This window comes from Mastigoproctus giganteus, chromosome 3 (assembly GCF_048544385.1).
Source record: "Mastigoproctus giganteus isolate SK-2022 chromosome 3, ASM4854438v1, whole genome shotgun sequence".
Taxonomy (NCBI): Eukaryota; Metazoa; Arthropoda; class Arachnida; order Uropygi; family Thelyphonidae; genus Mastigoproctus; species Mastigoproctus giganteus.
In genome coordinates this window covers 6625403-6637444 of record NC_143577.1, presented here as the reverse complement: position 1 = coordinate 6637444, position 12042 = coordinate 6625403, and the positions used below count along the sequence as shown (strand labels likewise).

The 12042-nt window shown below is 37.0% G+C and overlaps 1 protein-coding gene across 1 annotated transcript in view; it reads right to left on the bottom strand.

Annotated features, from left to right (window-relative positions):
• The window catches only part of LOC150087633 (nose resistant to fluoxetine protein 6-like), a 204680-nt gene that overhangs the window by 4500 nt on the left and 188138 nt on the right, over positions 1-12042 (bottom strand). Inside the window, exons 14-15 of the mRNA XM_090369837.1 lie at positions 8986-9160; positions 5135-5277 (exon numbers count right to left, since the gene is read on the bottom strand). Coding sequence (XP_090225963.1) covers positions 5135-5277; positions 8986-9160 — 318 coding nt within the window. The remainder of the gene's footprint in view (positions 1-5134; positions 5278-8985; positions 9161-12042) is intronic.

Below are 12042 nucleotides of genomic sequence, written 5' to 3'. Positions count from 1 at the left end.
GAGTACAGAGAGGGGCAACAAGATTAGTGAATGGAACAAAGGGGTGCTCTTACGAAGAAAGAGCTTAAGAGTTTTGCAAATTACAGTGTCTGGAGACTAGGTACCAGCGAGGTGATCTGATAGAGGTGTATAAAGCCTTGAATGGTTTAAGCATGCTCAATGCTGATGGGATTCTTCCTCTAGCTCAGAAAAATCACCTGAGAGGGCATAAATTCAAATTGAGGAAAGACAGATGTAGGATAGACGTGCGGAAATTTGCCTTTAGCCAGCGGGTGGTTGGTTGGTGGAACAGACTGCCATCCCTTGTGGTGGAGGTTGATAGCCTAAATAAGTTTAAGGCTCAGCTGGACAGGTATTTTGAACAAACAGAGGGGTGAAGTGGAAGTGGGTTTTTTTTTTTTTTTTTTTTTTTGGCTGATGCTGCATAAGCTTGCTTTCTTGCATCAAATGCCTCTACTAATGCTAATGCTAATGCTAATATATTTAATATAAAATAAAATACTCTGATAACAGGAAAAGTAATAAAACTATGAAGTTAGAATGTGTTTACCCCTTAATGAATGAATGAACTTCTCCTCAAGTAGTCAGCTTCAACTACCTATGGATGTAACTTATTCCAGTAATTAACGATTTGCCGGCTAAAAGTAAATTTCCTACAATACAGTCTAAATCCCTTTCCTTGTAATTTTAATTTATGGTCCCTAGTTTTGGAATCATCTATAACCATGAAAATTTCATCTTCATTCATTTTATTTTCCCCTTTCAGAGCCGTACAGACTTTAGTCAGATCGCCCTCTAAGGTGCTTGGTTTCTAAGCTCTGTAGCCCACACATTCAAAATCTTTTCTCATAGGGGGGGGGGGGGCTCTTTTGCAGATAGTGGCAGAGCATTGCAATTCTCCCAATCTTCTTGTCATTTGCAAATTTTGACATCATCATGCCACCACAGTGATCCTTGGGATGCAGTTTCTGACATTAAACCAATCTGAAGAGTAACCGTTGATGAAAACCCTCTGCTTCCTTCCTGCAGCCACCCAGCAATCTACCTTAGAATCTTATCCTTGTTCCCAACAACATATTCCAGCTTATTTTTAAGAAAACTACGTTGCATAGTCTTCAGAATTCCATTTCTATCTAAATGTCTCTCTATTGCCACTATCATTTTCTTAATGATTTTCCTCAGCATTTAAGTCAGACTGGTTAGTCTGCAGTTACCCTCTTCACTCTTAGTACTATCTTAATGTATTGGTGATACATGTAGTTTTTGACATGTATTGTATCTTGTACAGGGCAGCTCCTGAATATTGCTAGTTCAGCTCTGCTACATACTGGTGATACATGGGCACTCCTACAATCCGGAGAAATCTCTCCAGGGTCAAATGGTGCCCTCATAGTTAACTTTAATGCTTCAAGCATTCACTTTCACCACCTTTAAAATTACTGGGTATATTATTATTATTTCAGTTGATTGCAAGTTACAATTGCCCCTTGTACGGCATACAAGGGAGAGGAGTGTATTTACAAAGCAGAGGATAAATTTAGAAAAATATTTACAATTTAGTAATAAAGGAAATATGTATATTTAAATAAAAAATTTCTGCCACAATCTCAGGAGCCTTTATCTGCCTTTAGGCTCAAAAGATTTTGAAATAAACAATATTTTGTTATTTCATACTACTGTCTCAATCACACAATCATTCCTCACTGTACACTTTTGTCTGTAAACACTCATAATAACTGCAATAACTATACCAACCTATATATATGAAACATCTTTAATAAAATAAAGTACAACAAAGTAAAAAATAGATACATAAACTATAAATTAACTATATATAAACTATAAATGTAAAAAAACTATATATTTATTATAAAATAAAATACTCTGATAAAAGGAAAAGTAATAAAACTATGAAGTTAGAAGTGGCAAAAATATAAATATTACAGAGTGATTACAAAATGATAAAACAACACTGAAGCTTTTACACTCTTTGTCACTAAAATTCCGTTCATTATCCTCCACACGTTCATGAAAACTAGGAGTGTGCTAGGTGAAACTGTCCATCCTATCAATAGATCACAGCCTCAAATACAGGATGAATTGAGACCCCTTCTCCCTATTTTATTAATGGTGTTATGTTCCAGAAATGAATTCGTAAGCTCTTGAGCCATTTTGGGTGCCAATAATTATGTGAATAATCAATAATAATTGCATTCACTCACAGAGTATACCTTCTGCTAATTTTACGACTACAGCACTGTCCATAACATCTTCGAGATCTATCATTAGTAGAGGCATATGATGCAAGAAAGCAAGCTTATGCAGCATCAGCCAAAAAAAAACACTTCCACTTCACCTCACCGTTCATTCGAAATACCTGTCCAGCTGAGCCTTAAATTTATTTAGGCTATCAACTTCCACAACAAGGGATGGAAGCCTGTTCCACCAACCAACTACCTGCTGGCTAAAGGCAAATTTCCGCACATCTATCCTACATCTGTCTTTCCTCAATCTGAATTTATGCCCTCTCAGGTATTATTCTGAGCAAGAGGAAGAATCCCATCGGCATTGAGCATGCTCAAACTATTTAAGGCTTTATACACCTCTATCAGATCACCTCGCCGGTGCCTAGTCTCCAGACAGTATAATTTGCAAAACTTAAGCCTTTCTTCGTAAGAGCAACCCTTTGTTCCATTCCCCAATCTTGTTGCCCTTCTCTGAACTCGTTCCAGCAGCTCTACGTCCTTATTGCAATGAGGCCTCCAGACCTGTATACAGTACTCAAGGTGTGGCCTGACCATTGCCTTATACAAGGGAATAATCACCTCCTTATCCCTGCTAGAAAAATTCCCGTATATCATTGACAAGACACCATGAACTACTCCTGCAGCCCGTCTGCACTGCTCAGAGAACTTCATATCTGCCTGCACAATTACCCCCATGTCCTTTTCATTCTCTACCACTGTCAGTGTAGTACCACAGAGTTGATACGTTGCTCTGTGGTTTCTGTTTCCCATATGTAGTACTTTACATTTGTCGGGTTAAACTTCATTTGCCACCTCTCAGCCCATCTGTTGTTCTTATTCTACAAACATTACTACTAAAGTAACAATATCAGGGGGAAAAAATCTGTTTGATAGGGTCAGTCAAATTTGTTAGGTAGTCTAGTTTTAGTTCTTCTTCTGTCTTTTGTTGCATCTCTGGAATTTCTATAGTTTCTTGATTTTTTCCTTTTCTGCCCTTCTTAATACTGAGGAGGCCAGCTATCCAGTTCATTACCATTTTCTTCATTAACAGGGGCTTTCTCCTTGAGCACTCTAGCTTCATTTTCAGAGGAGTCTTTTAAGTCATTATTTGATTTGGAGGTACTTATTTCCAGTGTAGACCCACTAGAAATCATAAATCACGATTCTCCAGTTTTGGCCGGAAATGCCTGTAGACAAAGAAAACTATCTTATAAACTAAGTATAAGTTAATTCTGTCAGTAGTATTATATTTTCCATACAAAATAACCTTATCACAAGCAGTTTGAAGTATAATATATATTCAAATTTTTGGACTTTTGAGATGCACTCAAATCAGTGGCTATGCCAGTGGGCTCGCTACCGCTGAAGCTGTAGCGATCATGCTGAACAAAAACACTCTCAAAAGAGCAAAAATAGGCAAATACAATCACAAAAACTATTCCTGCCCGACTTAATTTACTTACCTTCATCTGTGCTACTCTTCAAGCCTGAAAAGTCCATGTTGTAATACTTGCCTAAATCGAAGATCGCGCAATATCGCCATCCGCTGTTTACCTGTAATGGTGTACAGAGAAGGCTCAAGGCTTTGAACTACAATCTCTAGGAAACCAATGTGTAGGAGCCAGTACACCCATTACAGGTCAGCGCAGACTGCGCAACATAAAAATAATGTTGCCAGGGCACTTTTGGGTAGGGTTAGGACACATTGTAGTACCTCTGAGGAGAGAGAGAAAGAAACTGAGCAAGTCAGGATGGACCTTATAAAATGCAGTTACCCCCAGAGAGTCATTGATAAATATAGTAGAGACGTGCAATCTAATCATGAAACAACGCCATCCGTTCCAGTCACCACAGTTTATATTCCCTACTATCCGGTCTTATCAGATAGTATTGCAAGGATGCTTCGTGACTTTCAGGCATGCTGTGTGCAATTTCTGGGCTGGAGGTTGCACACGGTAGTGTCACAGGTCAAAGACCCCAGTGCTAGGGACTCTAGTAGTGGGGTTATATATGAGATCAGATGCCCGGATTGTGGGGGAGACAGGACGGTGACTAAAAAACCGTCTGGGGGAACACATGAGAGCCATACAGACCGCAGAGTTCAATAAGTCCGCGATTGCTGAGCATTATTGGGAAAAACAGCATCAAGTCTCCCCCGAGAATGCTGTCATCCTTGACTGGGCGCACAAGTTCTGGGACCATAAGTGGTTGGAGAGTTTGTGGATTGGCTCATCCGAAAATAGTAGCATGAATAGGGATAGGGGTGTTCGGCCCAACCCCATCTTGGAAGCTGTAGTCCTTGCAAGAGATGAGCGCTTCACGTTTCCACATTCTTGAGCCACTTCCGGTTCTGGTGCATGTGCAAGTAATACTGAACATGCGCCTGGTCAGCCACGGGTGCCGTGAACCTGATACTAAAGGATGTGTTGCCCAAGTATCATTGTTGTTGAGAAAGAAGGCGGATGCCCCCGAAAGCTACAATCATTGTTTTATCGCTTTTAATTTTCGTATTTTATTGTATTTTAACATTTTCGTAATAAATTTTATTTTATTTTATAGTAAATCAGTTTTGTAAATATTATTTTACAGTATCCACTGTATCGCTTGGTAGATTTTATTATATTTATATTTTATATTTTTACAGTATTAAACTATTTTAATCAAAACGGTTGGTGTATTTATTTAAATTTGTGATATGAACTATTCTCCCAACCTCAGAGGCCTTTTTGAGGATTACTATGGTAGTTTCAGATTTTCAATTATAATTTACTTATTATTAAACTATATAATACTGTATATCTTAGATATTGAGAGATATAAATTATTAAGGTATATATTTATTTCCTTATTTTCTAGTTAATAAGGTAATCAAAAGTAAATTCACTTGCCATTGTAATATGAGAATACATCAAAATGGCCTTCAAAGACTGTAAATACGCAATGATTATTATAGGATGGACAAGGTAGGCAGTATATGTAAGTCTACTCAGTGGAACCCAGAACTTCCATGATAAAATAGTATTGACCACACCTAATAAGAGGAAAAAATGAAGATATTATTAATACATTAGTAGTATATTAATATAGTATCAGTGCCAAATTATGCAAGAAGACAAGCTTATACAGCCGACCAAATAAAAAATAAATAACTAACAGATATTTTACCCACTTCATTTGTGATTTATACATAAATATAACAAGAAAATTTTTTCAATTCTACAAAACATAATTACTTAATGGATGGGATCTATCCAGTTATATTAAAGGAGGTGGCAAAGCAACTAAGCAAACCCTTAGCCATAATTAAGAGAGCATCCTTGGACTCAGGGGAGGTTCCCATGGACTGGAGATGTGCAAATGTATCCCCAATTCACAAAGGGGGATCGAAGGGTGACACGAGTAATTACAGACCAGTTAGTTTAACTTCTGTTCCGGGTAAAATAATGGATTCACTGGTTAAAGATGCATTGCAGGATCATCTAGACAAGACTGCAGCAATAATTCAGACACAGCATGGGTTTGTTAAGGGAAAATCTTGTCTGACAAATCTGATAGGATATTATGATGTGGTTACAAAGGAACTGGATGCAAAAAAATAATTTTGATATCATATATTTCGATTTCAGGAAAGCTTTTGACACTGTTGCGCATGGAAGACTATTGTACAATTTGGAGCAGAATGGTATTAAGGGTAAGTTGCTACAATGGATAAAAGGATGGTTAAGTGGGAGAAGACATAGGGTGGTAATCAATGGGTGCTGCTCTTCGTGGACTAATGTTATTAGTGGAATCCCACAGGGTTCGTTGTTGGGTCCACTGTTGTTTTGGATATTTATCAATGATATTGATGAAGGTATATCAGGCTTAATGTTGAAGTTTGCATATGATACAAAGGCTGGCAGGGTTGTTAATGACAGCAATGGCAGTGTGCTACTGCAACAGGATCTAGATAATTTGGGCAGATGGGCTAAGAAGTGGCAACTGAAGTTTAACCTTGACAAATGCAAAGTACTGCATATGGGTAGAAGTAACCCCAGAGAAACATACCAACTGTGTGGTACTACACTTAAGGTAGTAGAAAATGAAAAAGACCTGGGAGTAATTGTGCAGTCAGATATGAAGTTTTCTGAGCAATGCAGACAGGCTGCCAGGGCAGGTCATGGGGTTTTGTCAATGATATATAAGAATTTTGCTAGCAGGGAAAAGGAGGTGATTGTCCCTCTGTATAAGGCAATGGTCAGGCCACGCCTTGAGTAATGCGTACAGGTCTGGAGGCCTCATTTTAGGAAGGATGTAGATTTGCTTGAGCGTGTACAGAGAAGGACAACAAGATGGGTGAGGGGAATGAAGGGATCCTCTTACCAAGAGAGGTTTAAGTTCTGCAAATTGCAGTGGCTGGAGACTAGGCACCTGCGCAGTGATCTGATTGAGGTGATAAGGCCTTGAATGGGTTGAGCACTCTGAATTCTGATGGGATCCTTCCATTTGTTCAGATTACGAACCTAAGGGGGCATAAATTCAAATTAAGAAAGGACAGATGTAGAATAGATGTGTGGAAATTTGCCTTTAGCCAGCAGGTGGTTAATTGCTGGAACAAACTTCCATCTGTCATTGTGGAAGTTGATAGGTTAAATAAATTTAAGGAGGAACTGGACAGGCATTTGGAGGGAATGGTGTGATTTTTTTTTTTTTTTTTGGCTGATGCTGCATAAGCTCATACACTTGCTTTCTTGCATCACATGCCACTACTACTACTATCTCGTGAGGGTAGCCACAATATGAGATACAATTAAAACGATGCCTTTTACACTACATATGTTGTTTAAATTTATGGGTAAACTATGATGTATCTAGACTGATATTATAGAGTTAATTACTTAAAACTCATATATAATTATGCCTTGTGCATTTCATCTTTAAATACATTATCTGTACACCATTTGGCATCTCTCATTTTGTGGAATCATTTTGAAACTGTGATGGCATGTTGCATTACGAGGGTACCTGCCCACCCACTGATAATAGGCTAACAGCTTTGAAATGGTGCCGTCTGGGTGGTCTTCTCTACTAGAGAAGTGTTACTTATTCAAAGTAGTGCAATACCTGATATCTTGGCATTGCACTACTTATTCAAAGTAGTGCAATACCAAGATATCAGGTGAAGGTAGTCACAATATGAGATACAATTAAAACAATGCCTTTTACACTACATACATAGTTTAAATTTATGGGTAAACTAGGGTATTTGCAATGTAATTGCAATTACATTGCAATATAGTAATGTAATTGCAATATTGTTAATTTCATACTGCTCAGCTTAACACAGTTTCTCCTTTCTATGAAGTAGTTTTTATCTGAAGTTTGACAGACTGTAATGGTTGACACAAAGTACTTATTTAATTCATCAGCAATATCACCTAGGTTAGTATTAGTAAGGCCAAATGATGCAAGGAAGCAAACTTTTTCTCCATCATCCGAAAATAAATAAATAAAACAATAATAATAACTAAAATAAAGCAGAATATTTATATCATTCCCACAGTAATCACTGGCTTTTGCTTTAAACTTAGCTAGACTCACTGCTTCCATCACATCGTAAGGCAATCTGTTCTAATGTTTGACAACCTGCTGCCCAAAGGTGAACTTCATGAAATCCAGTCTTCTGTTATTCCCTAAAATTTTATGTTTGTGTCCTCTGGCAGCCACAATATGAGATACAATTAAAATTGTCTCACCCACAAAGGAGAACAGACCTTCCTTATTATTTTACTCAATTCCTTCAGCCTCATATATATGTCAATTAGATCTCCCTTGACTTTCTATTGGGTTATGTATGATTTTCCTATATCTATTACATAATGGTTCAATCTGATTCATTATTTTCTTATTTGTCTTCATATACAGGAAAAATTTCTTCAATTTCTGTTCTTTGCTCTCTTAGCCAGTAATTTTTCATAATCAGCATTTGGCAGCCTAACCCTTTCTTCAGTACTGTTACAGATTAACATACTTGTAAACTGATATAGGTTTCAGTAATTTTCATTGCAATGTAATTTTCCCATGCCATCCTTTTCTGTTCTAATAAATTGGCGAACTCCATATTCATCCATCTAGACAACATCCTTTTGCTTTATTTTGTTAATGCTACACGTGCATTTGTGATCTGTGTCACTACTTCTTTAAAGGTATTCTATAGTTCCCCTGTGCCTCCCTATGCTATCTGCACAATTAGTACAGCCTTATAGTGCCTTTAACTTACAGTCCCCTTTCCAGTAATTAAAACCACATGCCTTTTCCTTTAACAGCCGTGACCACCTCTTTCATCATCAAACTTTGGACCCTGGATAATCATGTAAGGTCTAGTAGTCACAGATTTGAAGCATATTTTATGACTACTCTACATATATTTTTGCATGTTTATCATCATCCCTTATACTTGAAATATCATACATTTTTGAGTTTAACATTCCTCAAATGTTGTGACATTTTAAAATTATAAATTCAGATATCAGAAAATGACAGCATCATTATGATGGAAAAAACAAGACTCATGTATCTTGTATTCAGTTGCATATCTAGTTGTACTGCAGTTAAAATACTCCGTATATGCCCACAAGATATTACACCACAGAATTTAAAATGAATAATGCAACACTGTTATCAGAATTATGTGCTATAATATGAACTGACATATAAGATAAAGAAAATAAAATTAAATGGTAAAACAAAATTTTATTACCTCCATGACCTGTAAGACAGGCATAGGCTACCCAACCTAAACCAAGTCCCCATGCTGTACGAGCAAATGCATTATAAACAGCTCCTTCAGCAACATTCAGCTCCACATTGTAAAGACCATACACAACACTACTACAGAAGAATGCAGCAAGAGCCCAGCCAAAAACCTGTTGCCACTGAAAGTAAACACAGTTAATATAGTGCATCATAAATGAAAATCATTTTTAAATTTCTTTGAATATACATGTATAGAATATTTCTTTTATCACAGAAATTTGGTGTGAAGCAATGAATGGACAATTACCCATCAGCTAATGCACACATTTTTTTTTTAGCATTGTATTACCTATTTGCAGGATAAGTAATGTTATATATTTAAACTAAATATCAACATACACCTTTTTTTTTTTTAAGAAAAGTCCGATCACGAGATGTAGGTATTAGAACCTGTAGTACTTTGTGCTGTAAATGGTTTGAAGGTTGAAAAGTTGAAAGAAGATACTTGTTGACACTAGACTTGGATTTCTGTAGATTGTAATTTTCAGGAAGTACGTATGAAGGAAGGTTATCCCAGAAAGCAGAAGCTGAAAGAATAAATGAGGAAGAAGAAAAGTTGGTTCTGTGAGTTTGAAGTTGGAAAGTAAAAGGATGTTGACTGGCTGTGGCACATGTTCAGACTGATTTGGAAGAGAAAGCAGAAATCATAGAAGCCAACTCAGAAGAACAGTGCCCATGGAAGTATCTATAGAAAAGGCACACAGCCGAAACAGGATGTCTATGAGACAGAGAATAGAGAAACTTTGTTAAAGATGGGTTGTTAATTAACCTAACTGCCCTCTTTTGAATGGAGTCTAGAAGCCTGAGAGAGGTTTTTGGGTCACCTCCACAGATGTGGGAACAATAATTATATTAGGGAGGATTTAAGCTTTGTACAGAATGAGTAACTGTTTGGAAGAAAAGTAATACTGAGAGCGAAAGAGAAAACCAAGTTTTTTAAATGCAGAGTAAGCAGTATTTGTGATGTGCTTATGCAAAGAGAGATTAAAAGTCAGTGTAAGAAATATGTGATCTTGTCTAGAAATCTGAGTATCATCAAAGATAAGCATAGGAGCAGAAGAAGCCTTTTTACAAGATATAAGACAGGAATGAGTTTTAAAAAGACTGAAGTTAACTAAGTTACCTTTGCCCCACTGGAGTTCAGCATTTAGGGAATTGGTAGTGGATATTTGAGAAGTTGAAGCGATTTGCACAAGGCAAGATTTCTCAAACTGGAAAGTGGAATGCAATGTGCTATCACCAGCAAAATTATCAATAGGATTTCCGGTGAATGAAAGAAGGTCATTAATATACAAGAGTGCGAGAAAGAACTGAACCTTGGGGAAAACCTGCATTAGTGGAGAAATCATAAGACAGACAGCTGTCTACCATCATCACTCACAGTAAGCAGCCAGAGAGAAAACTGGATACCCAATTACAAAAAATAGTTGGCAAACCATAAGATGGAAGCTTAATTAGAAGACCTTTATGCCAAACATGATCAAAAGCCTTTGAAATGTCAAGAGCAACTGCTTAAGTTTCACCAAATGTTTCCGTTGAATTTGTACATAGATGGGTAACATAAACCGGTATATCACCAATGGATTGACACTGAATCGATAATGATAATTAATGATCAGAGGGAAGGTTTTTAGGAATTGGCAGTTTTACAAAGTGTAGAAGTAATTTCAATGGAATGATAATTGGCTGAAATGGATTGTCACTATTTTTGGGAAATGACTGGATATGAGCAAATTTCCAAGCAGAAGGGAAAACACAGGCGGAATAAGAAAGTGAAAAAAAGGCAACACAGAACAAGAGTAAGTGCAGGAGCACAGGTTTTGATAACATGTTGAGAAATACCATCAAGGCTGTTCAAAATCCTTCTGACATCCTTTTGAAGGAAGATCTCTAGCAGGAATTGAGTGAGTATACTGGAAATGACAGGAAGTTATTTACCAAGATCATCAATACATAAGTTAAAAGAAATGTAGGGTGGCAGCAGGTCAGCTTTATCTTTAGCTGAGGCGGCAATGAAATCAGCTTGTTTTGACTGAGATGAAAATAGAGATAGGCAAAAGTTGTGACCAATAGCTTTGGCGTGAGATCAAGATGTTCAACTACTATTTGGAAAAGAAACAAGTTTTGTATTCAAGTAAAGTCTTTGCGTTTACTTATGTAAATACTAGAAGGAAGGGGATGAATCAATTTGGTCTGACTATTGATGATCCTGCTCAGGTTGCTGACAAATTGAATGAGTATTTTGCATCTACATTCACATACGAGGAATTCTGTAGGGAAATGCAGGCCAGAAGCTTATCTTACTCTAACAGGGAGCTAAATGATTTTGTAATAACTGAGAGCAAAGTGGAAGAGAAATTGTTGCAGTTAAACATAAGAAAGGCACCTGGGGTGGGTGGGATCTATCCAGTTATATTAAAGAAGCCAGTAAATGAAATAAGCAAACCCTTAGCCATAATTATGAGAGCCTCCTTGGATTCAGGGGCAGTCCCGATGGACTGGAGATGGGCAGATGTATCCCCAATTCACATAGGGGGGGGGGGATCAAAGAGTGACATGAGTAATGAGAGACTTTTAGTTAGTTTAACTTCTGTTTCAGTGAAAATAATGGAGTCACTAGTTAAGGAATTCATGATCATCTAGACAAGACTGCAGTTATATTTCAGACACAGCATGTGTTTGTTAAGAGGAAATCTTGTTGAAAAATTTGATTGGATACTAAAATGAACTAATTTGGATACAAATTTGAACGGATACTAAAATGAACTCATTTGGATACAAATTTGAATGAATACTAAAATGTTGTCTAAAATGAACTGGATGCAAAAAATAAATTTGATATCATATACTTGGATTTTAGGAAAGCTTTTGACACTGTTGCACATGGAAGACTACTCTACAAGTTGGAGAAGTGTGCCATTAAGGGCAAATTGCTACTATGGATAAAGGTATGGTTCAGTGAGAGAAGACAGAGATTGGTAATCAATGGAAACTCCTCTTT